The following is a 22,269-nucleotide window of genomic DNA, read 5'->3' on the forward strand; positions in this document are numbered from 1 at the left end:
TGAAAGTCTCATCTGATAGCTGACTAGTAAGCTGCAGTAGTCAGACTATGGACCATTCCAAATTAAGTACATGCACTCCTGAACAGACTGTCTGGAACTTCCAAGCAAACACTCTTATTCTGCATCTCTTGATGAAATTTACTTTTAATCAAGTCCCTCACATTTAAACAAAACAACTCTCCCAACAAAAAACACCCAATCATCCCCCCAAAAATCAAAACAAACAAAAACACTATCACACACTTCTTTTTCACTTTTCTGCAAAACATTTGAATAGTTCTGGCAGACTTTTCACTGCCCCAATTCTGCAGTATGTTGGGCCATCATTTGCATAATCAGATAATGGAACAGAATGACATAATATTTCTAATATAGATTTAATATCTCATATTCTTTGGAGTTGATGAATTGATAAGGTAACACAAGTCAGTCAGGTAGTGGATATACCAATTCATCATTATCTACTATTTATCACAAGTGTGGACTGGACTGTCTTGACACCAGATAATCAATTGACTTTCCCAAAATATTTCTTCTGAGCAAAGCTCTTACACCCTCAACTGAGCAAGGAGTTTTCTTCTTGTTTTGCTTGTGCATATAAGGCATGTATCACATTGACAGGAACAGTGAGATACAGGATTCAGAATAACCTGATTGAAAGGAATGAGGGATTTGTCTTTACAAACAAACTGTGTGTCTGCTAGTAGATCAAACTAGGTACTGAGAGATAAAACAAACAATGGGAAGGATTCCACTGATTGATAAATGGAATGAGAGAGATTTGTCTTTACAAAATGTCAGGGTTCGATGCTGGCGCAAGGCCAGTGCCCCCATGAAAATATACTCTCCCTGGTGTTTACTGTGAGATGTGACTAGGAATAGAGCAAAGCAGGCTCCAACTTAGGAATAAAGAGAAAACTTTATTAACCTGCAACTATATGTAAAAAGAAAAACACAGAAAGAATGAAAACCTTCCAAAAACATTCCTCCTCCCCCCACCACATTTCCAATACATCCATCCCTCAGATCACCAACTCTCAGTCCATCACCACCCTTTAGATAATCAATTCTCAGTTCATCAAGGAGTGAGGAGTCCCTCTTGTGCCATAGGCTTCCCCTGGAAACACAGTTGAGACCTCTTGTGTTTCCATGTCACACATGGCACTGCCTGGAGATCATTTGCCATCGTGACATCTTCCTTCCATGTACAGTGCTCTCACCACTGCGCATGGACCAGAGCTGCTTCTAGGGTTTTCCTTTAAAGGCTGCTTTGCCCAGTTCCAAAAAAAGCACAGTCTTTCACCTTTGGGACACCTGACCCCCCAAATTTCACCCCCTGGGGCCGAGGGGTCTCAAGAACAGAGAACTTCTTCCCTGAAGACGGAGGGCACCATCACCACTCTCCTCACCCGTCGTCTCTGTTCATGCACTCCTTCGCATAACAACACTGAACTCTCTTGGCTCCAAGCCATTGCCTCCCACCTAAATGCAGTCTGTGTCACAGGAAAGAAATGGTTCTGTCCATGGCTATACAAGAAAAGTCCAGCCAAAGGCCACTCCATCACCTCCACCCACCCAAGATTCTTCTCAACTTCTCTCGCGGCCCATTTCCTCTTATATCTCATCTCATCTCATCTCATTCAATTCCAGGAGGATCAGCATTTGTAAGGCTTCCATCATCCAAGGAAAGGGTTGCAAATCTCAGGCTCTGCCTGTCCAGAACTCCCACAGCTGCCCTGCCAGGCACCTTCTCGCAGACCCCCCCCTTCTCCTTCCCAGCTGGCCATGCTGCCCGCACACAATATCGAATTTCAATGTGGCACAAGCACCAGCACAGGCTCACTCTCTGTCTCTCCTCCACCCTTCCATCCTGCAAGGGCCTTTACCTCCCCTCTCTGTCCAAGGCCCTACCTCACCCAGCCACATGGCTTCCCCTCCTCCACCCAGCCGGCAGCAGCTGGGCAGGGGAGGTCTGAACCTTTCACTGACCAGAACCAAGAGAAAGTTTCCCTGGGAGTTCTCTGCTTTTAACCCCCTGTGAGGCAATGTGCGCTTGCAGCCCAGAAAGCCAACTGCATCCTGAGCTGCACCAAAAGCAGCATGGGCAGCAGGTCAAGGGAGGTGATTCTTCCACTCTACTCTGCTCTCACAAGAATACTGAACACAGAATACTGTGATCAGCTCTGGGGCCCCAAGCTTAAGAAGGAAGTGAACCTGCTTGAGCAGGTCCAGAGAAGGGCCACCAAGATGATCAGGGGGCTGGAGCAGCTCCTGTATGAAGAAAGGTTGAGAGAGCTGGGGTTGCTTAACATAGAGAAAACTGTGGTAAGACCTTATAGTAGCCTTTCAGTACTTTAAGGGAGCCTACAGGAATAATGAGGAGGGACTTTATCAGGAATTGTAGTGATACAACAAGGGGTAATAGCTTTAAACTGAGAATGGGTTTGGATTAGATACTGGGAAAAAATTCTTTACTGTGAAGGTGGTGAGGCACTGGAACAGGTTGCCCAGAGAAGCTGTGGCTGCTCCATCGCAAGTGTTCAAGGCCAGGTTGGATGGGGCTTGGAGCAACCTGGTTTAGTGGAAGGTGCCCCTGCCCATGGCAGCAGGTTGGAACCAGATGATCTTTAAAGTCTCAAGCCAAGCCATTCTATGATTCTATGACATAGACAGGACAGCTGACCCAACCTGACCAAAGGGATATCCCATAATACATGGTGTTGTGGTCAGCAATACTAAGAAGAATACTAAGCTAAGAAAAAAGAGAAAGGGGGGGGGCATTCATTATTAAGGCATTTGTCTTCCAAAGCAACCGCTATGCATACTGAGGCCCTACTTCCCAGCAAGTGTCTGGACATCATTTGTTGATGGGAAGTAGAGAATAATTTTTTTTTCCTTTGTTTTCATGTGCAGCCTTTGCTTTTCTTTGTTAAACTGTTTTTATCTTGACCCATGAGTTTTTCACCTAATCCTTTCTCCTCCTGTCCCCCTGAGGGAGTGAGAGAGCCACTTGGTGGGAACCTGGCAGCCAGACAAGGTCAACTCACCACAAATATTGAAAAAAATATAGCTCTGACATTACTCCTATTTCAGAACAATCCACTTTTAAAAACTGTGTCTACAAAGGAGAAATGTTCAGAAAGGTAATCAACCCCTTTTCTTGCTTTTGGAGGTTTCGGCAACGTTGCACGCAGACAAGTTGGATATGGTCTCTTTTAGCTGAGTTTTTCTCCCCATATGGTTAAAATAGTTAATAGGGATGGGGATGTAGGCAGATATGCTTGTTAATTCAAGTTGATATGGTCTAATTCTTATCCCAAAATGAAAGGACTGTTAGATTATGCTCTAAGAGTCTACCTAACCATGATCAAAAAACATTGCCAATCCTCTTGACCTAGGTAAGAAAAAAAATCTATAACCTTCCATCAGTTGGATACCTCTAAAAGTAGCACAATCTCCTTAATCTGGACAAATGTTGCAGTGTGATGTATTACCCTGTTTCAGCTATCCCAGTTCCTTTCCCAGGTGTACCAATGCACCAATGCTTTCTCCCTTTCCCTCCCCTTGTCTCCTGCTGAGAGCTGTCCATCAATCTCGGTAGGCCAGCAAGGACATCGTCTGATTGGCAAAGTTCAAAAGATGCCCCTCAGACCTGGAGACATTGGGCCATACAGGTGTCATTTGTCTCCTGAGACTTCCCCCCTCCTACCTGGTTGGTGGCATACCTACCCCTTTCCTCCCCCTCTCCCCGGGCTTAAATATATGGCGACCACGCGGTTCGGGGTTCTGTTGGAGTTGTTGCAACATTTAGAGCTCTGTGTGCTATGAATAAAGCTCTGGATGAAAACCTTCCAGCAGGACTCATCTCCCTTTTCCTTCACCATCACCTAAGGCCTTTCCACCAGAGGTAAAACCTGAGTTCCTGCTTGCCTGGACTTGTCCCAAGTGCCAGCTGCAACATCCAGCTAGCCAAAGGTGTCTCTGAGGTAAAACCACCTCAGCTGCCGCCTCTGGTCAAGCAGCAAGAGCCAGACGAGCCCAGGCACATTCCATCCGGTAATATTGGGATCTTATTCCAACAGACAAAGAGAAGGAAACTACAAAAACACTTTAAAAGAAGTTACTGAAGTATCCCATTCATAAATTTTCCTTTGAAAGGGTCCTTTACTAACCAAAGCTTTGGCCAAGATAAAGAATTTTCTAGCTCAAATGCATAGAACCATGCAATAACATGGTCACAACTGCAATCAGAAAGTCCTTTTGTCTGTCAAATGAAATACATATTTTTTTCCTTTTGCTATGCAGAAAATTTTGTAGTTAAAGGAAAGAGCAACAGTTTTGAAACTGAATTAAGTTTGGCAAGAGCATTCCATCTTCAAAGTAATTCTTCTGCTTTCGACAAACTTTCCCTACAAATCTCTTCTCCGAGAGGAAAAAAAGAGAAATAAATTGACACAGAGGCCAACATAACAGGCCAGTAACATAATACCATGCAAATCAAAACCCACAGCAACAGATTATCAGTACTGTGCTAGGCTTTGGGACAGGTTGGAATACAACAGAAATGTACTTGGAACAACTGTTGAGGGAGAGGGTGTCTGTTCTGCAGGCAACAGAGAGAAGGCAAAAAGATGAAGTTACAAGACAATTATGGTGGGAAACAAAATATCTTGAAAGCCAAAAAATCACATTGTGTGGCTCAGAATTCAAGTGTGGGTTTTTTGGGGAGGGTTCATTTTGGTGGGTTGGGTTTGGGGTTTTTGTTTAGTTTTGTTTTTTGCAAGCTGATAAGTCTTACCGTCTTGTTAGTAGTTTTCTGGAATAGAAAAATAGAAACAAAACAGCTGAAGAAGCTGTGTAAATAACAGGAGGAAAGTACAATCTTGGGAACACAGATGAGATAGAATGGGGGGAAGAACAAGATGCTACAAGGACTGAGGCAAGTTTCATTCTACAGACTGTCAAATTGGAGTTTAATTTATTTTCAAGTGAGGAAAGTACTACTGTTTCTCTCTCTTTCTCACTGGAAGCAACAAAAAATCCTGAGAAGGACAAAAGTAATTCCACACAGTTGAGCTTAAAAAAAATTAAAGAAATTAACTTAATGAAACTTAACATTTTATGAAGGAGATTAATTCTGACAGCTTCTCTTCTTTTTTTTTGTAAGCATGGTCAGTATAACACAATAGGTATACTGAAATAGAGCTAGAAAAGCCATCAGATAGACAGTATTGGACTAATGTGCATTTTACTACTAAAAAGCATACAGGTTCTTACTGAAAAATCATTAATATAAAATCAGTAACAGACATCTAAAACATACCAATACAGCTGTATGATAGTCACAGAATATACTTAATTCTCTTGTGACAATGTTTGACAAGAGCAATGCAAACTCTATCCATTGTTAAAGTATATATGCATCCTTTACATAAAAATACTTACATATATCTGGATCTTTACTTTTCTTTGTTTTGTTACTAAGACTTATCTCAAATCTATTAATATCAGATGAAAGATCACTGGGGAAAAAGACAAAAAGCCCCAATCAATACTATATTTGGCTAACATTTAAATTTATTCTAAAGTTATTTCAATCCTAAGTTATCATGACTAGGCAAAGATACTTAGATTCATACATAAAATTCTATCAATGCATTTGTGGATCCTATATAACCATGCATACAGTATTTTTAAAAAGCAGATACCAAACAGTACAGTGCAAAGAATCTTAAATGCAATGCAACTTTCAAGTGAAATTCAGTAATTCAATAAGATTAAGACTTACTCAAAGACAAATTCTTCTGACCATACAGGGTTCTGACCTTCCCTGATATGTGTTTTTGCTACCTGGACACTGTTCAGGTAGATGTTACAATATGGATTAGTAAAATGTTTTACTGGGAGTGTATGAGCTTCTTCTACATGCAAGATAAGACTGCTGACCTAAAGAAAATAAACAAAGTTTATTTATTTATTTAAGAAAGAATGGAATTCTTCCCTCCCCCCCCCCGACCATGTGGAGGCTTAACATCAAGGAATAAATATGAAATAAAAAATATAGCTTCCTAATAGAAAGAGACGGGAAGAAGAATAATGAAAGACGATTTTAAGAGGCACCAGGGACAAGGTAAGGGCAACAACTTGAAAATAAACCTCCAGCACCAGAGCTTTACCTAATTTTTTATTTTAAAAACATCAGCATAAGATTTGCAATTACTAACTTTTCTATGCATAGAAAATTCTGCTGAAGCTAAAGACTTGCATCTTAAGTAAGAACCATGGACAAATCCAAACACAATGCTGCATTTCATGCTTTCCTAATAGATTAGGCTCAATTTGAGTCAGCAGTGAGCCCTGGCAGCCGAGAGGGTAAATCACACCCTGGGGTGCATCAAGCACAGCATAACCAGTCAGTCAAAAGGGATTATCCTGCTGCATTTAGCATTGGAGCAGCCTCACCTTAAGTATTGTGGGCAATTCTGGGCCCCACCATTTAAGAAGGATGTGAAGGTCCTTGAATGGGTCTAGAGAAGGGCAACAAACCTGGTGAAAGGGCTGGAATGAATGTTCTATGAGGAGCAGCTGAGGACACTGGGTTTGTTTCATTTGGAGAAAAGGAGGCTGAGGAGTGACCTCATTGCTCTTTACAGTTTCCTGAGGAGGGGAAGTGGAGAGGGAGGTGCTGAGCTCTTCTCCCTGGTATCCACTGACAGGATGTGTGGGAATGGTTCAAAGTTGCACCAGGGGAGGTTTAGATGACATTAGGAAGCATTTCTTCACCCAGAGTGTGGTCAAACAGTGGAACAGGCTTTTCCCAGAGAGGTAGCTGATGTCCCAAACCCATCAGTGTTTAAGAGGTACTTGGATGATGTCCTAACTTAATACTATGCTTTAACTTTTAGTCAGCCCTGAATTGATCATGGTGTTGGACTAGGTGATTGTTGTAGGTCTCTTTCAACTGAAATCTATTCTATTCCATTCTATTCTAAACCAGTAGATTACATAAAACTCTTTTGTTTAACACACTACACTGTTTTCTGACTGTTATAAGGAAGATATTAGTGTGTACCACAAATTCTCAAAATAAGAGCACTTGGAAACTCAATTTCCAAAAAATGAGAAGTGAACACTGAACTCATTTACATTAAATGCATTGTAAATAGTCTACTATTTTACAAACTTCTGAATTGCATGCAACTCAGCTTAATCAAATATCTACAGATATCAACCGAAGTCAATTTAGTCAAATACGGGAGATATTATATTTAATCAGGTCAAAGTTTCATTTAAATGCAAATATTCAGTACCCGAAATTTTAAAGGACAGTTTGAGGAACCCTGAAACTGATATAACTTCTGTAAGGCAGTCATGGAAGTATGATTTCTGATCTTTATACACTTCATCTACCTTGATCATTCATGCTTTTTATAGTTTTCACCTCTAAATAGTTCAATACTTCCCATACTTATTTGCCTGGAAATTCTTTTACTCATTCCAGCCTATAGTTTTCTCATTTTCTTTATACATTTGATATAAGATGATCAAAATTATCTGTATCCTAAATGAGCATACCATAAATATGAAATAGTATCTATCTTCTATACTATTTCTTCATGCAGCCTAATATTTGCTTTGCGTTTGCAAATACAGAATTATTTCAGATGATCACTCTGTAGGTGCTTTGCTTTTTTGGCTCCAAATTTCTTCTGCCATTCATATCTCAATTGACCTAATTTAGTTTACTTTTTCAGAAGTATTCAGTCATCTTAAATGTTGACCACAGAATAATTTTGCATTTCCTAAAAAACCCATAAAATGTATTCTTTTTCCTATAGAATGGTAAAGCAGCTGCTTCCAACATTCATAGCATTCAAAGATACTAGGGATTCTTGATTCCCATTATTTTTCAATCATCACTTATGTAGTCATTTATTATCTATCCTCTACCTCTGAAAGAAATTCTGGACACAACAGTACTCTCAAGAAATCAAAAGAATATACACCACCATCACAGTTAAGCATGTATTTGTCACTGAAAAATTAATATATTAGTTATACAATTATTTTGGTTACAAGTGACATGTCTGTCAAATCTGGTGAACTGCAAGAGTTAAGACAATACAAATGCTGAATTGTTGACACCTTTCCTTAATGTGATCAGAAATTATTACCTAGCAAAACACCTGCCAGTTGCCTAAACACCATTTTGATCTTTGTGCATATAGATATCATAATAGAGTGGAAGTCATTCCCGTTGGTTTAACAAAGGTACTGTATAACTCCAAGAAAAAGAAAGCACATGTAGGATTTACTATTGTTGAAAGGAAAGTTCTGACATATATTATCATTTTGCAACAAGGAGGCAACCTCTCCCCCTCTTCCCCCCTCCCCGTATCTATATAGCTTCACCTGACGTAGACGTTTATTTGATGTCCCTGGACTGTTTTTCCTTAAACTGCAAAACATCTGCAGAGCCTTCATCCAGTCCTAAAAGATAAGGCACAAAACAGTGCAACAAAAAGTCAGATACGGCTTCTTGCAATAGAACTGATATATCAAAAACTATCTGAAGTTGTTTCTTTAGCTTAAAAAGAACCAACTTGTATACAACTCAGAGTATGAAACTTTAAATAATAAAGCAAAATTCATATATTTCTCAGTAAATCTAAAAAGACATTTGCAAATTTGAGTTTCTCCTTTTAGAAATATCAAGCATTACTAATGGATATACAGAGACCTTTATCCATTTTCCAGATTAGTCATACTTAATTAAATAAAAAATGGTATATAAAATGAAGCAAGACTTGATTGCTTCTGAGAAAATAACAGATAAGTCAAACTGTTCTGATCATTCTCTCCTGTATTCTAATATGCAGTTGTATTTACTCTGTGTGCTTCAAACAAAAAACAAAGCAGCATTAATAGGAAAACACTGAAAAGTATAACCTTCACCCCCATTCTCTCTGCTCACAAATGCATAAAGCAGAGTAGATACTTGGGAAGGTGGAAGATATGCTATAGCCTCATTTCTCATGTTTTCACATCCCACACTGTCAAATTTTGTAAATTCTCATGAAGCACAAAATTTAGGCTTTGACTAACATTTATAAAGGTGTAGGTCAAAGATCTGCTAGCTACTCTCAAAGTGCAATTTAATAATTTTTAAAATACAGCTACATTCAATATTGCAGCTATTCTCAAGTAAACTACTTTGGGAGTGAAGTTTAAGCTTTCAAAACATTCCATAAAACAAGAAACTGTCAACTATGCATCAGATTTTTATTAGCTTGCTTTCTTATTCAAATAAGAAAAAGCAAATAAAGAACCATAGAACTTACTAAGCACTCTAAATTAATCTAAATGTTTCCTAGATAGTAATCTTTATTCTCCCTTTTAACAGAAAAATCCATCCCCTTAAACATCACAGTTTACAGCAGCAAGTCTGAACAGTGCACCATAGTATGCACAATGACACTAGTTATGTCATGAGGCTAACATATATCATGTATATGAGGCTAACACTACACTACATTACATTGACATAATGGTTTGTACAAACCTCAGAACACATGCAATCCATTAGACAGCTGCTTTGATATTTACCACATTATATGAAAACCATACAATTTTCCTTCATATGACAACAAAACTATTCTTCTGTGAAATGTTACAAAGTACAGACAGCTGTTACTTCTGAGAACATAAGCATCAGTAAAACATCTGACCTACCTGAACCAGAATCATTTTATAAAAGAAATCCCAGTATTCTGTATAAATGCAGTGAACATCTTAAGTGTTAAGCAAATCTAAACCAAAAGCAGATTGTACCAAATGTTCAGAAAACAGGACAGGACATTCTGCATGTCCTGACAGGTTATTCTGCCTACTACACATTCTTAAATAAAATCAAATGCATAGCTTGACTTCTGACACAAAATGTCTGTTTCAGAGCTCTGGAATACCAAAACAACTTGATGACTAAGAACAATATCACATCTTCCATATGCTCTCCTTTTAGTGAGTGACTTTTAGAGAATTAAACTCCATTCCTACACTTCTTAATCAGCAAACATTAACTGTTAAGAGAGCTAATAACTAAATGATACCAATATAAAACACAAAAATACCTTCATTTTATGCAGGATCAGGGCCTAAGGACAAATAACTGTTAATGGTTCAACAGATTTTGATTGGTGGGCATACCTCCTTTGCATTTTAGTTCTTATCGGGAATGTGCTCTTGAAGCAAAAGTCCCACTTAGCATGCTCTGGTTCATTATTTGGAAGAGTACTGGAAAGCAAACTTTATTTTTTTTTCATTGAACTACTCCAAAATATATTCTCCAGAAATATCTAATTGAAACTTATGGAAGTTCAGTCCATGGGACCAGACTAGAACTTCACCAAGGTGTAATCCCTAAAGCATAGGTAATGTAAGTGCTGGATTATCATCACCAGCTATATCCCTTACAGATCTGCTATTACTGCATGGAAATATTTGCTAATGTAGACATAGCCGCCATACATTGTACACTTGCTTTCTATTAGAGAAAGATAATATTATTAAACACTACAAAACAAAAAATTGCTTTTAAAATTATATTTATCAACAAAAGCTCTCACCTGCACTTGTTCTTGAGTTTCTCCTGCAAAGTAAAAGATGTAATGGTCTTCACTGAAGTGCTGAACTACTATCTGAAAACAGTTCGGCCTTAAAATCAAACAAAACAAACATGTCAGAAAAAAAAAACAACAAGAAATATCTCTACATGCTTCAAAAGTGCATTTTGGTTGGAATTAACAATGCAATTTCAAGAAAACTGCACTATAGTTCAACTAGTTTGTTTCAGAATATTTAAGAAACTTGGAACAATTTGTATGGAATATACATATACACTGACTTACACTTGAGGCAAAATGCATCTGATAGCATTAGTCTTTTATGAGGACTATTCACCACAAACATTTTAAATTATGCAGAGGTTCAGCATTACACCCCAAGCACTTAATCATGCGTTATGGATTTGTTGTTTTAGGAGTTCAGGAAACTATATTAATATAAGGACTTCTTTATCTGAATGTGTTCCACAGCTCTCACAACCAATTAAATGTGTACTGGATCATGTGTCATAGAAACTTTTAAAGCTTTAAAATGTGAGTATAACATCTTCTCCATTTTATGTATGTACACTCATTTGTCCAGAAATTTAAAAAAAAAAAAATTTGTACTGTTACATAAAAAGTTGCACACTACAAGTACACTGAGTCTTCCACATTACCTTCAAGGTGATTTGGCTCTCCCAAACACAGTTACATGAAGGATCTTACTTCATTGGCATATGATATTTCAGTCTTCCCTTCCCCCCATCCACTGTTTAGGTAAATACTGGCATGGCATTTTCTGGCCATGCACACAGGAGGATTGAGGAGGGGGGCAAAAAGTAGCTGGGTCAGGGGCTACTCATGACATGCAAAGCTACAGCTCTCACTGTACTACTGAGAAAAAGGGAAAGATATTTTAAGTAGGTGGCAAAAATAAGAGGAATTTTGTCTCAACTACAGTTCTTCATCAACAGTTTTCCCAAGCAGGTGCAACCATACATTTTTTACCCACAGTTTCAGTGTTACTTATTATCCAAATATATTTTAACTCACAGTACAGCGTTTCTTAGAAGTGGCTCAACAGTCATCATTAACCAAAACACTCCTTGTTTACAGTCTCCACCAAAGTTTCGTGTATAATTGCCAACTTTCATGAGGAATATTTCAGTATTTTTTTTAACGGTACCCTCATATGTATGGCTCCTCATTGCAATAGTTGCACAGATCTTTCAAAATGATTGCAACATGTATAAAAATCAGATGCTACAAGAACACCAGATCTTTGCAGCTTAAGAAATACCACTAATTTTAAACATCTATCTTCACATAATCTATGTGAAAAGACTTTAGGTTGATGAAATGCTCTTAATAAATATTAAGATGCATGGAATAACTAGAGCTGCTGTTTAATGTGATTTTCCATCTGTTATGAAAAAAATAACATTTGCAGGAGTAAATGCATCTTTTTCTTCTATATCACACAGGACTACATATTTTTTTTATAATTAACAATGAGAAAAGTGTGATCTCTTTCATCCTAGTTACCAATGATATCAAGAATTAGTTTGATTCTCAATGTCTTTGCCAACAATCAAATCACTTGCAGTTGACATATTTAGTACAGTAAATGAAACTGTGAAAATGCTCTCTTCCAAAAATAATTTTTAAAATGTTTGCTTATATGAACTAACTTGCTCCTCTAACATTGGTTGGTTTAATCTGATTCTTATTGATTCCTAAACAGAAAACCATTGACACATTATCTACTTAATTTAGCTTTCCAATACCTATCAACAAATGAATGTAGATCTTTCAGAACGGACAAAATTCTTGATCGTATCAATTCTTCGTTCAATCGGATTGAAACAGTCAATACTGTTGCTTCATAATCTTTTTAATACATGTAGAACAATTAATACACAATATTGAAAAATGACAGTGCAAAAGGCCAAATCATTATCACATCATATTACATGAGAAAAATCTTAAATTCCAAAATTTCTTACTAGAAGCTGTTTATGAGCAGTTACTAGCAATCAAGCTGCCATGGCTTAAGTTTCCAATAATCAGTTAAATTTGTTTACATATGTTCTTGCAATCTACATCAACTATGGAATAAAATGCAGTATGAAACAAGAGTCACAATACTTGCATTTCACAATCAGCCAAAGCTAAAAAAACCCTAAAACAACAACCAACCAAAAAAACCCCACATATGGACAGTAACCAGGGCTCAGGTATCAAAACCCAAGTGTATTGTGCCAGGCCAACTTGTTCATTAGTGACGAATTGTTTGTATCTTGTATATGCCTCAAGCTAGTAGTTAGCTGTCCTGCTGTATGTACAAGAATTAAAAGCCAGTGCCCTACCTGCCAAATAAACTGTCGTGTACTCCATAGACCGAACACACACTAAGGTCTATCAATCCTTTAGGTTTTGTGGCTCGTTTTTCACTTTCAAAATAAATAAGCTGGGCATCATTTCCCTCCAATATAAAGTACAAGTTTTTCCATCTCTTCCCTTTACCTGTAAGGAAAGCACAATATTGTTTTAAAGAAAATGTAAATTCGATAAATGAAGGAAAAAGAGAGCAGTAAAGTTTTTGCCAAAATACAAACAGAAGAACAGCATACAGTTAATTATGCTTAAGTAATAATATCAGTACACATAATAATTTTTTTCAGCATGTAGCTAAAACTAGACCCTCTTCACAGACTGAAGTACAATTTTAGATGGTTCACTGTGCCGGTTTTGCATTGGAGCCACCCACAGAAGTGATTTTTCTGAGAGGAGCTGTTAATATCTTCCTCTGTGCCTAGCAAAAGTAATAGCTGGCTAGCTCTGAGAACTGGCAACCTGTTAAAGCATTAAGAAAGCTAGATCTGCTTCTGTGAGATTCACATTTTAAAACTAACAAGCCCGGGATAAGCTCTTTTACTTCCGGCCTTTAAAGAAAGTTCTTCCCCCCCCCCCCCCCCCCGGCCCGGTGGCTGGGCGGGGGAGGGGAGGCAGCGGAGCCTCGGCCCCAGTGGCTGCCGGAAAAGGAAGAGGAGGCCATCCACCCCAGCGTACTGCAGCTGAACCCTAGCCTAGTTGCTGAGATCCCAACCACACCCCCCTCCTTCAGCGCGGCCTGAAATAAATCACCATAAATGCTTCAGCCACAGCGTAGCAGAGACCACATGACCACCCGCAGGCCTGGGTGAGATATTAACTCTTTCACTGCACGGATGAAACTTGCAAAACATCGATCCTCTCTCAAGTGGAAGAAAAGAGTGAAGACACATAGAAGACAACATGAGGCACTGAGGTCAGTAAAGAAGTCAAATTCCGGATGGGAGGAGAATGAGGAGATGCCTTAGTTTTGGGCTGAAATCCTCATGTAAGGCTATGGAGAAGAATATAATTGATACATCAGACTCTTTTACCCTGTAACTCATTAAATGCATTGGGGGGATGTAGCATTCTAACCACAGCCATAAACAGAAGCACTAGTGTTGAAATAACCAGATGTTGCAGTAGCTGTGATCAAATGCAAAGTTTGAACAGAGAGAAATGAGAACGATGAGAAACCTTGCCTCAGGAATAGAAGAAGACCTCTGTTCCCAGAGATAGATGAAGAGAACTTTTGCTTTTATGCTAGAACAGCTCATCCTTAAAAATGGCACCCCAATAAGTTGACATGGCCCAGGAACGCAGCTGTGGGATGGCTGCAAGAGATGGGAGGGACTTCCCAGGTGGCTCCTATTCGTGGAAATTAAAAAGCATGGGAGAACTCTTTCTTGTGGAGAAGTGAAGTCTCCATGGCATAGCAAGAGAGACGCCTTTCCCTGAGTGAACTGAATAACAACTATTTTAGAGGTGGTAAACTGACTGAAAATACCAGGTTTTGTTTCTTTACATTATCAGGGGAAAGGAAAGAGGAGTTGGGGGGGGGAAAGTGTTTTAAAGGTTTATTCTGATTTCTTATTGTTTTTTTTATTTTAGTTCTGTAATACAGTTTTCTTTATGCCTTTTAAAGCTTGAGCCTTCTCTGCTCCTCGTCCTAAATCCTTATTTCATAGCAGAAAATGAGTAAATAATTTTATTGGCTGCATTGGCATTGGGCCAGCACTAAATTCATAACATTATTTGGTGCATTGGCCAGGAAATCCAAATTGGTGAACCAAAACCATTACACGAAATTGGCGTTTCTGCCTGGTTTCGAACTGAAACCGCTACATTCACTAAACATTTTCATTAATCTCAACAGGATTAAACAAGTGTGCATGAACTCTGTTCATATCAGTGAGAAGACTATATTTTGCAAATAATGTATGATGCTGTAAACAATCTCATTTATTATGGCTATTTTAAGTAAGAAACAGAGTTCTCTTTACATGATAAATTTATTTCTAAACTCTTGCCAACTGATCAGCATAACAAATTGCATCACAATATCTTAAAATTACTAAAAACCAGAAATGGGAATACAGTATATGCAAATCTGGATCAGAACCATGCCCCAAAAATACATATTAAAAAAATTTAACCATTTAAAAAAAAAATGTTAAAAAAAAAGTTAATACCCAGAGATCAATATGTTGAGGTTTGTTGGAAGACAAATTAGATGTGCCAGTACAATGTGGATTTAGCCATTGACTAAAACAACAAAAAAAAATCACTCATTCTTTAATGTTCACCGAATAAAACTGATAAGGTTCTGAACTAATTCATACATAAAGCACAGTACAGTTTGAAAAAAACATTCAGCCTTAATTTTCAACTTGATCATCATAGGTCCACCACAGCCCGTCATAAACAACCTTTTGCTCACTTCAATTTTGCCTCTGCTAGTACCACTACTACACAAAATTTGCATACATACCTGCATCTTTTAGAAAAAAAGTACATTTTATAAAATCAAACAGAACTCACTTTTTTTTAGAAGATATCCTTTTTTGACAATATTTTTATAAAAAGCATCCTTTGTTTTGCGACGAATTGTATTGTAGATTTCTTTTCCATCGACTGTATCATTAAACACTTGTTCTTGATGCTGGTAAACAAGGAAGAAATCAACATTTTTTTTAAGCTCAGAAATCACTGTGAAACAATTGCATACTATGCAGCTGCAACCAAACTTTTATTGAATCCTACTAATTCCTTATTCTCTCATGTATCTTAACAAATCAATATAATTTAATACACTACATTTGGTAGAAATGTAATATGACTACTTCTTGTGGAATGATTAGGCCACAATTATAATATGAAAAGAAAAACAAGGTTTAAATACAGACTAATTTTCAAAAAGTATCATCTGTATTTATGTTTTTTAATACTAAATAGCTTTCAGCAATTTATGCAAAATTTACATAAATCTTTAAAGGTTCTTTAACTTCTGTCTTCTACCATGGATTTTGAGACTGAGTAATTAAGGATAAACTCTGAACCAACAAGAATGGTATAGATCACAATAAAAACTGAATTATTAACACACAGCTAGTGCACAGTTCCTCACTAATCTTATTAGCACTCATACACTAAATGACTGTCATTCTAACAAAAAGCAAGAGGAGAAAGTAGAAACAGGACATTGAAAAAGGATAAATTCACATATAAAACGAAGATCTGGAAATAATGTTACCCAGCTACAATGGCCAAAAGCCAAGCCAAGTTTGGCCTTACCAAGTCAGCTGATCAGCAAAAGTTCTTTAGCCATAAGAAAACATGAAAAGCAAGACTATCATACAGAGAACAGTATCAAGAAGAAGTGATATGCACTAGCTCCATACTAAATACTTTACTTTTCTCTCCTCTATTCTATAAGAATCATGGTTTTAAAAAATATGACAAAGGCAAGATGAAAAACATTTCAGTAATAGGAATTACAGGGCTGACAATAGAAACAATATCCAAGTTTATACTAACTCAGTATAATCTCCATAACATATCTATGGAAAAAATAACATAAAAAACAACACATCTAGTGAAAAATGTTTTAAAGTAAATTTCAAAATTAGAAACAGGAAGTCTACTAGATTGAAGCAACAGCATGAAAGACTTGTGGGGTTTTTTTCTTCACAAACAGAGCATGACAGTATGTGGTAATTACACCACCAATATCTTTTTTTTTAACAAAGGAAAGTCACACATATATCTTAATAACTTAAAATAATTTGATGCAGTCTCACATGGAAAATTAGTCAACACAGAGAAAGTTATTTATACAGGAACCATAATTGGATAGACAAAGTGCCAAAAGGAAGATGATCGTCATAATCCAAAAAGAATGATAGAGGGCAAGGAAAGTTATTGGGTGAAGCTTTTCAAGGATCAGTCTCTGAATTCAAGTTTCCTCACATTTGTCTCAAACGCATTGAAGAGCATGAGCTAATAGAAGCAGAAAACTGGGAAGCATTGATGACAAGTCAGCAGAAAAAAACCCAAGCAGCTAGAATAATAAGTCTACTAATACAAGATAAAATTTGCTCTTGTTGACACTTACCGATAGCAAACAATATAATACAATGTGGGTACGGTAATGACACAGATAATGTTCTAGGATAAGACACAGATAACCTTCTGCAATCTGGTAAACACTCTCACAGAAAAAAGGAATTACTAATGACATTGAGCTGTTCTGGTTCATTACATTCAAGAAACATACTCACACTGGAATATGGTGCTAGTAGGACAGCTACAAGAATCTTATGAAGAGACAAAATCAGATTTTGGTATGCTCATCTTAGTGAGCTGACTAAAAAATAATACAAAGGAATGCCCTTGAATTAATATAATAGCTCTAACAAAGGGGTAACTATTTAGGTTAGAAATTAAAAACAAATTTCTAACCATCAAAACAGGAAAGTTGACGAATACATAGGAAGAAAGGATAAAACTATACTTTTGAACTAGTTATAACTTTAGGAAAAACTAGACAATATAGTATGTTTATTATCAGTGGTCTCTTAGGATGAATTTATGCTACAGGGCAACAATGTTCTTGAACACACCCTGTAATCCTGGCCCCTTGATCATCTCTGAAGATTTTCTTTTCATACAGATTTTTTTGAGGGAAGAAAGATATTAGACACAGAAGAATAGAGAGCAGCCTAGTTCAGGGACCAGAGTTAGGGGCACAAGATGGAGCATTTACACCCCAGAGCACAGACAAAACTAATAACTTTTGTTTATTACAAGCCAATAGATAAACTAATGCATATGAAAATAAAATAAAAGAAACACAAACTCAAAACAAAAATTCAGGAGGGAATGATGTTGTTTAACTACAATGGATACCTGTGTAATAATTCAGTTCCTATATTATAAATATTTGAGGACTAAGTAAATACCTTCAATAACAAGCGCTCAGAGATTAAGTTTTACCTGCATTGGAACAGGATCTTTAAGGTAATATCCTTCAACAATCTGTTCTTTTCTATAATGTTCAATGATCTCTGCAATACTGTTCAAATAAGAAAAACAATATTTAAAATGTTAAATCAATTAGTTTTTCCTCTCTATGAGACATGCAATCACACTACATTTCCTCACATATTTATAATAAAAATCAAGTGTTAAACATCATAATCTCATTTGCAGCAATGACAATCTACTAATAAATACATTGAAGTCAGGAAAAATCACAGAACTGCATTTATTTATTCTAAATGTCACAGAATATTTTCAATCAGATGTTGAAAATGCATGTATTGAGTATGTCTGGGATGGAGTTAACTTTCCCCACAGCAGTCCTCACAGTGCTGTGCTCTGTATTTTTAGCTAGAAAGATGTTGATAAACAACCAGTTTTGGCTACTGCTGAGCAGTGCTCCCACAGCATCAAGGTTGTTTCTCCAACCCCATTCCTCAAAAGCCAGTAGGCTGGGGGTGGGCAAGAGCTTGGGAGAGGACATAGCCAGGAGAGCTGACCCAACCTGACCAAAGGGATATCCCATACTGTATGACGTGCTCAGTAATAAAAGCTAAGAGAAGGGGAGAGGGGGGAGGGCATTCATTATTAAGACATTTGTCTTCCAAAACAACCACTATGCATACTGAGGCCCTACTTCCCAGCAAGTATCTGAACATCACTTGCTCATGGGAAGAAGAGAAAAAAAATTATTGTTTTTCCTTTGCTTCCCTGTGCAAGCCTTTACTTTTCTTTGTTAAACTGCCTTTTTCTTGACCCACAAGTTTTTTCCCCCATTTTTCTCCCAGTCCCAATGAGGGGGCTGGGGGCTGAGAAGGGGTCTTGGTGGGCACATGGCAACCAGACAAGGTCAACCCACCTCAATGCCAAATGAGTACACTACCTTTTCCACATTCAAGTAACACGTGCATTTCTCAGCTCTCCAAACAGGCTGAAAATTGCTATTTTATTGGTAATAATTTTCAAAGTCCTAGAGTAACTAAGAAAGGGGAATGGAAGATATTTCAAACTGTTGAAATCAAGTTTTTTTAGGAAGATGAGAATGGGAAATCAAAAAAAGGTTTTGTAACATGGACTATACAGATTGTACGTCAAATCACTGAACCATTGTGTTAAATTAAACACTCAGTCAGCAACATGTTTTTATGGGTAAGCTTACATTTTAATTACCAAAGTCAGGTTGAATTTCTATTTTGAAGGATCAGGAAAGAAGTAGTGACAGACACAACCTAAAATTCAATATATCTTTGAATTGCTCTTATTTTTGCAGTTATTGAAAGTTACATTGTAATAAAGAGAAGTTAACATCAACACAGATGAAGCAGTCATATATGAAATATAAACCTGAAGATAAGGTAATTCAGAAGAAAACAAAAACAGACATGATGTGTTTTCTCATTTCATATAGACTGTTAGCTGTGTGTGCAAATGTAATCAAAGAGGCACACATGATAGATCTTTGGCCTATTACAATTGGATAAAATTTTATTGAAAGGAAAAATATAGGATACTATAAAATTATCATAAAAACAATCATAAATTACATGTAACTAAATCAATATAAAGAAATCTATTTGCTTTGTCTCAATTTCATTCTTCTAAAGCTATGAACTAGTGTATACGCATTAAGCTAAAAATGTTCACAGGAAGATTATTTATTTTTTCAAGTTTGTAATGACTTGAATTTTTCAATATTACTAAACCCCAAATAAATTTAAATTTTATTGATATGCAACATGCATATGCCATTTTCACCATGACAATTTAAGCTTTACTACACTGTATAAAATAATCACTCGCTGTATTTTGCATGTTGAACAGCTATTGCCAATATGAGGGCAATCAATAATAAAGCAGCTTTATACAATTTCTTTAGCCCTCTTCTCCCCCACACACTCAACTCAGATGGTCATTATCTATTGTCACCACTGAAGCAGTCCAAATGACTGAACAAACCAAACATTATAAACAGAAAGGTACTACATATAATCAAATACACTTGAGAATGAATTATCAAGTCATCCAAGTTATATAACGTAAAATACAAAGCATGAGATGGAACAGACCACAAAAAGAATCAAGGCGACAGGAAAATAGGATTTATAAATATTTTCAGCATCTGACTGTGACAGTGGTCACAAGGGTTGTCAGGATGAGGGAAGAGACGAGAATGTTGACTCTATATTCAGAACGTTTGATTTATTATTTTATGATATATATATTACATTATAACTATACTAAAAAGAATAGAAAGAAGTTTCTTCTCAGAAGGCTAGCTAAGAATAGAAAAGAATGAATCACAAAGATTTGTGGCTCAGACAGAGAGCGAGAGCTAGCCCTGCTGTGACTGGTCACTAAATTTAAACATCTACAGGAGACTAATCACAAATCTACTTGTTGCATTCTACAGCAGCAGATAATCATTGTTTACATTTTGTTTCTGAGGCCTCAGCTTCTCAGAAGAGAAAAAATCTCAAGAAAAGATTTTTAGTGAAAAGATGTCTGTGACATCTGACATCAACAAAATCCTATTTACACAAAATACATCAAAGAAGGTATAAATAAGTATGAATTTATAAAAAGGAATGGTTAAACTTGCTTTGATATGGAGAAATAAATATGAGTCTCAATACTATACTACAGTTACACTAGAAATTGTAAAATGTTTAGCATAGTTTATTAGGCTGCCCAGATCCTAGCTACTTGGATAATTTTAAAAGTATCTCATCATATTAAGCAATATCGGTCTTTTAATACTTAATGGGTGAATTAAGGGTTATTCCAACAGCTGATGATAAGGATATTAGAACAGAACAGCATTTTACTCTGATAAGGACAATAGAACAGAACAGAACAGCCTTGGAGAAATAGATAAAGGATGTAACTTAGGCAAACAAAAGTCATGCAAAATGCAAGCAGGATGCCAGCTCAGCTCTGCAAGGCTGACAAAGCAGAAGTTATGCAAAACAACAATATTGCGCTTACTCTAAAGCAGGGCTCAAGGAACAGCCACCTAAAAAAGGACACCAGATGTTGAAGACTACTGAAGAAGCATATAAGGACTTTTGATAAGGGGTGTGACTATGTAAAATAAAGCCAAGGAAGTGGGGATAGCTAATTAATATGTAATACATATACATCAAGTAAGCAGGGATAGCTAATGAATATGTAATCAGTGTGTATGATAAAACCCCTGTTCACTTGATGCTCAGGGCACTTGATTAGCGGAAGGATCCTCTGAGTGACCAGCATGCTGCAATAAAGAATGCCTACTTTCTAGTACTCAAAACTGTGTTAGAAAGTTTCTATCTGGCCAATTTTGGAATCACTGACATTTCAAATTGTGAAGAATACAGAAAACAGAACACTACATCATTAAATTATAAGGAAAAAGACATGAACATGTTAATACGTGTTAAGCCCATAATGTTCAGCCTATCAAAACATGGATTAATATATCAGTTAAAATAAAAAAGTCTTCCAACAACTGCAGTCATCATCTAGTCTGAAAATTGTCTCATCTCTCAAATTAAAGATAATTTGAAAGCTTGTTAAATCTATAAATGTTAGGTCAATATTTCTTATGTTCTACTTTGACATGGAATCAACAGATACACACCTGTGTGCTGCTGACCCCTTCTAAGTTTTTCAAGTTTTTGGAAAACTCTCTCTTAGGAAGGTGAGATTTCAGAAAGAAAACAGAATGAGAGGACAAAGTGGCATGAGATATGCCTATCCTACTCCACCTTCTAAAATCAGAAGTGAAACTTTAAAATTGTCACCTTACATTCAAATATCATTTTACTTCCCAGGTAGTTTGCATATCCAGACACGGGACTGGAAGTTTCACAACCTGTATAAGTAATACTACGTTTCTGCCTATATTCCAAAAGCAAGCACAGGTAGCATTTTCCTCAGTCTTCCCAGTAAGAGGGAGAGGCTTTAGAATAAACAGGTGAACTCAAGACATCTGGATCCAGGACTGATGCCTCTACCAGAATATTGCTTTTTATAACCATGGAAAGTCTGAGACACAATAAATGAGCTTTGCTTGGTCTTATCTTATGCAAGCTGTTACAGCTCTAGAGTTCAGTCTCTAAGGGGACTGGGTGCTAGAAGCTAGCTCGCTTTCAGACTAAGGCTGTGGGTTAGCCTCTAGCAAGCAGGGAGATATTCAGCTCTTAGTGATTAGGCAGCTCTTGTGATTTCAGCTTTGCTTGCTAGGTAGCTTTTCTCTTGGCTTAAGGCT

General features: G+C 37.0%; 1 protein-coding gene across 4 annotated transcripts in view; it reads right to left on the reverse strand.

Annotated features, from left to right (window-relative positions):
- LOC135460376 (ras GTPase-activating protein 1-like) overlaps positions 1-22,269 on the reverse strand; it is a 170,821-nt gene that overhangs the window by 81,464 nt on the left and 67,088 nt on the right. For all 4 annotated transcript variants that reach the window (XR_010443218.1, XM_064737172.1, XM_064737171.1 and 1 more), the window contains exons 9-15: positions 17,976-18,054; positions 15,522-15,642; positions 12,974-13,130; positions 10,626-10,713; positions 8,413-8,490; positions 5,789-5,946; positions 5,446-5,522 (exon numbers count right to left, since the gene is read on the reverse strand). Coding sequence is in view for 3 of the 4 variants with exons in the window: in XM_064737172.1 (XP_064593242.1) it covers positions 5,446-5,522; positions 5,789-5,946; positions 8,413-8,490; positions 10,626-10,713; positions 12,974-13,130; positions 15,522-15,642; positions 17,976-18,054 (758 nt within the window). In the remaining variant the exon portion in view is untranslated. The remainder of the gene's footprint in view (positions 1-5,445; positions 5,523-5,788; positions 5,947-8,412; positions 8,491-10,625; positions 10,714-12,973; positions 13,131-15,521; positions 15,643-17,975; positions 18,055-22,269) is intronic.

This window comes from Zonotrichia leucophrys, unplaced genomic scaffold (genome assembly GCF_028769735.1).
Source record: "Zonotrichia leucophrys gambelii isolate GWCS_2022_RI unplaced genomic scaffold, RI_Zleu_2.0 Scaffold_35_1530144, whole genome shotgun sequence".
Lineage (NCBI taxonomy): Eukaryota > Metazoa > Chordata > Aves > Passeriformes > Passerellidae > Zonotrichia > Zonotrichia leucophrys.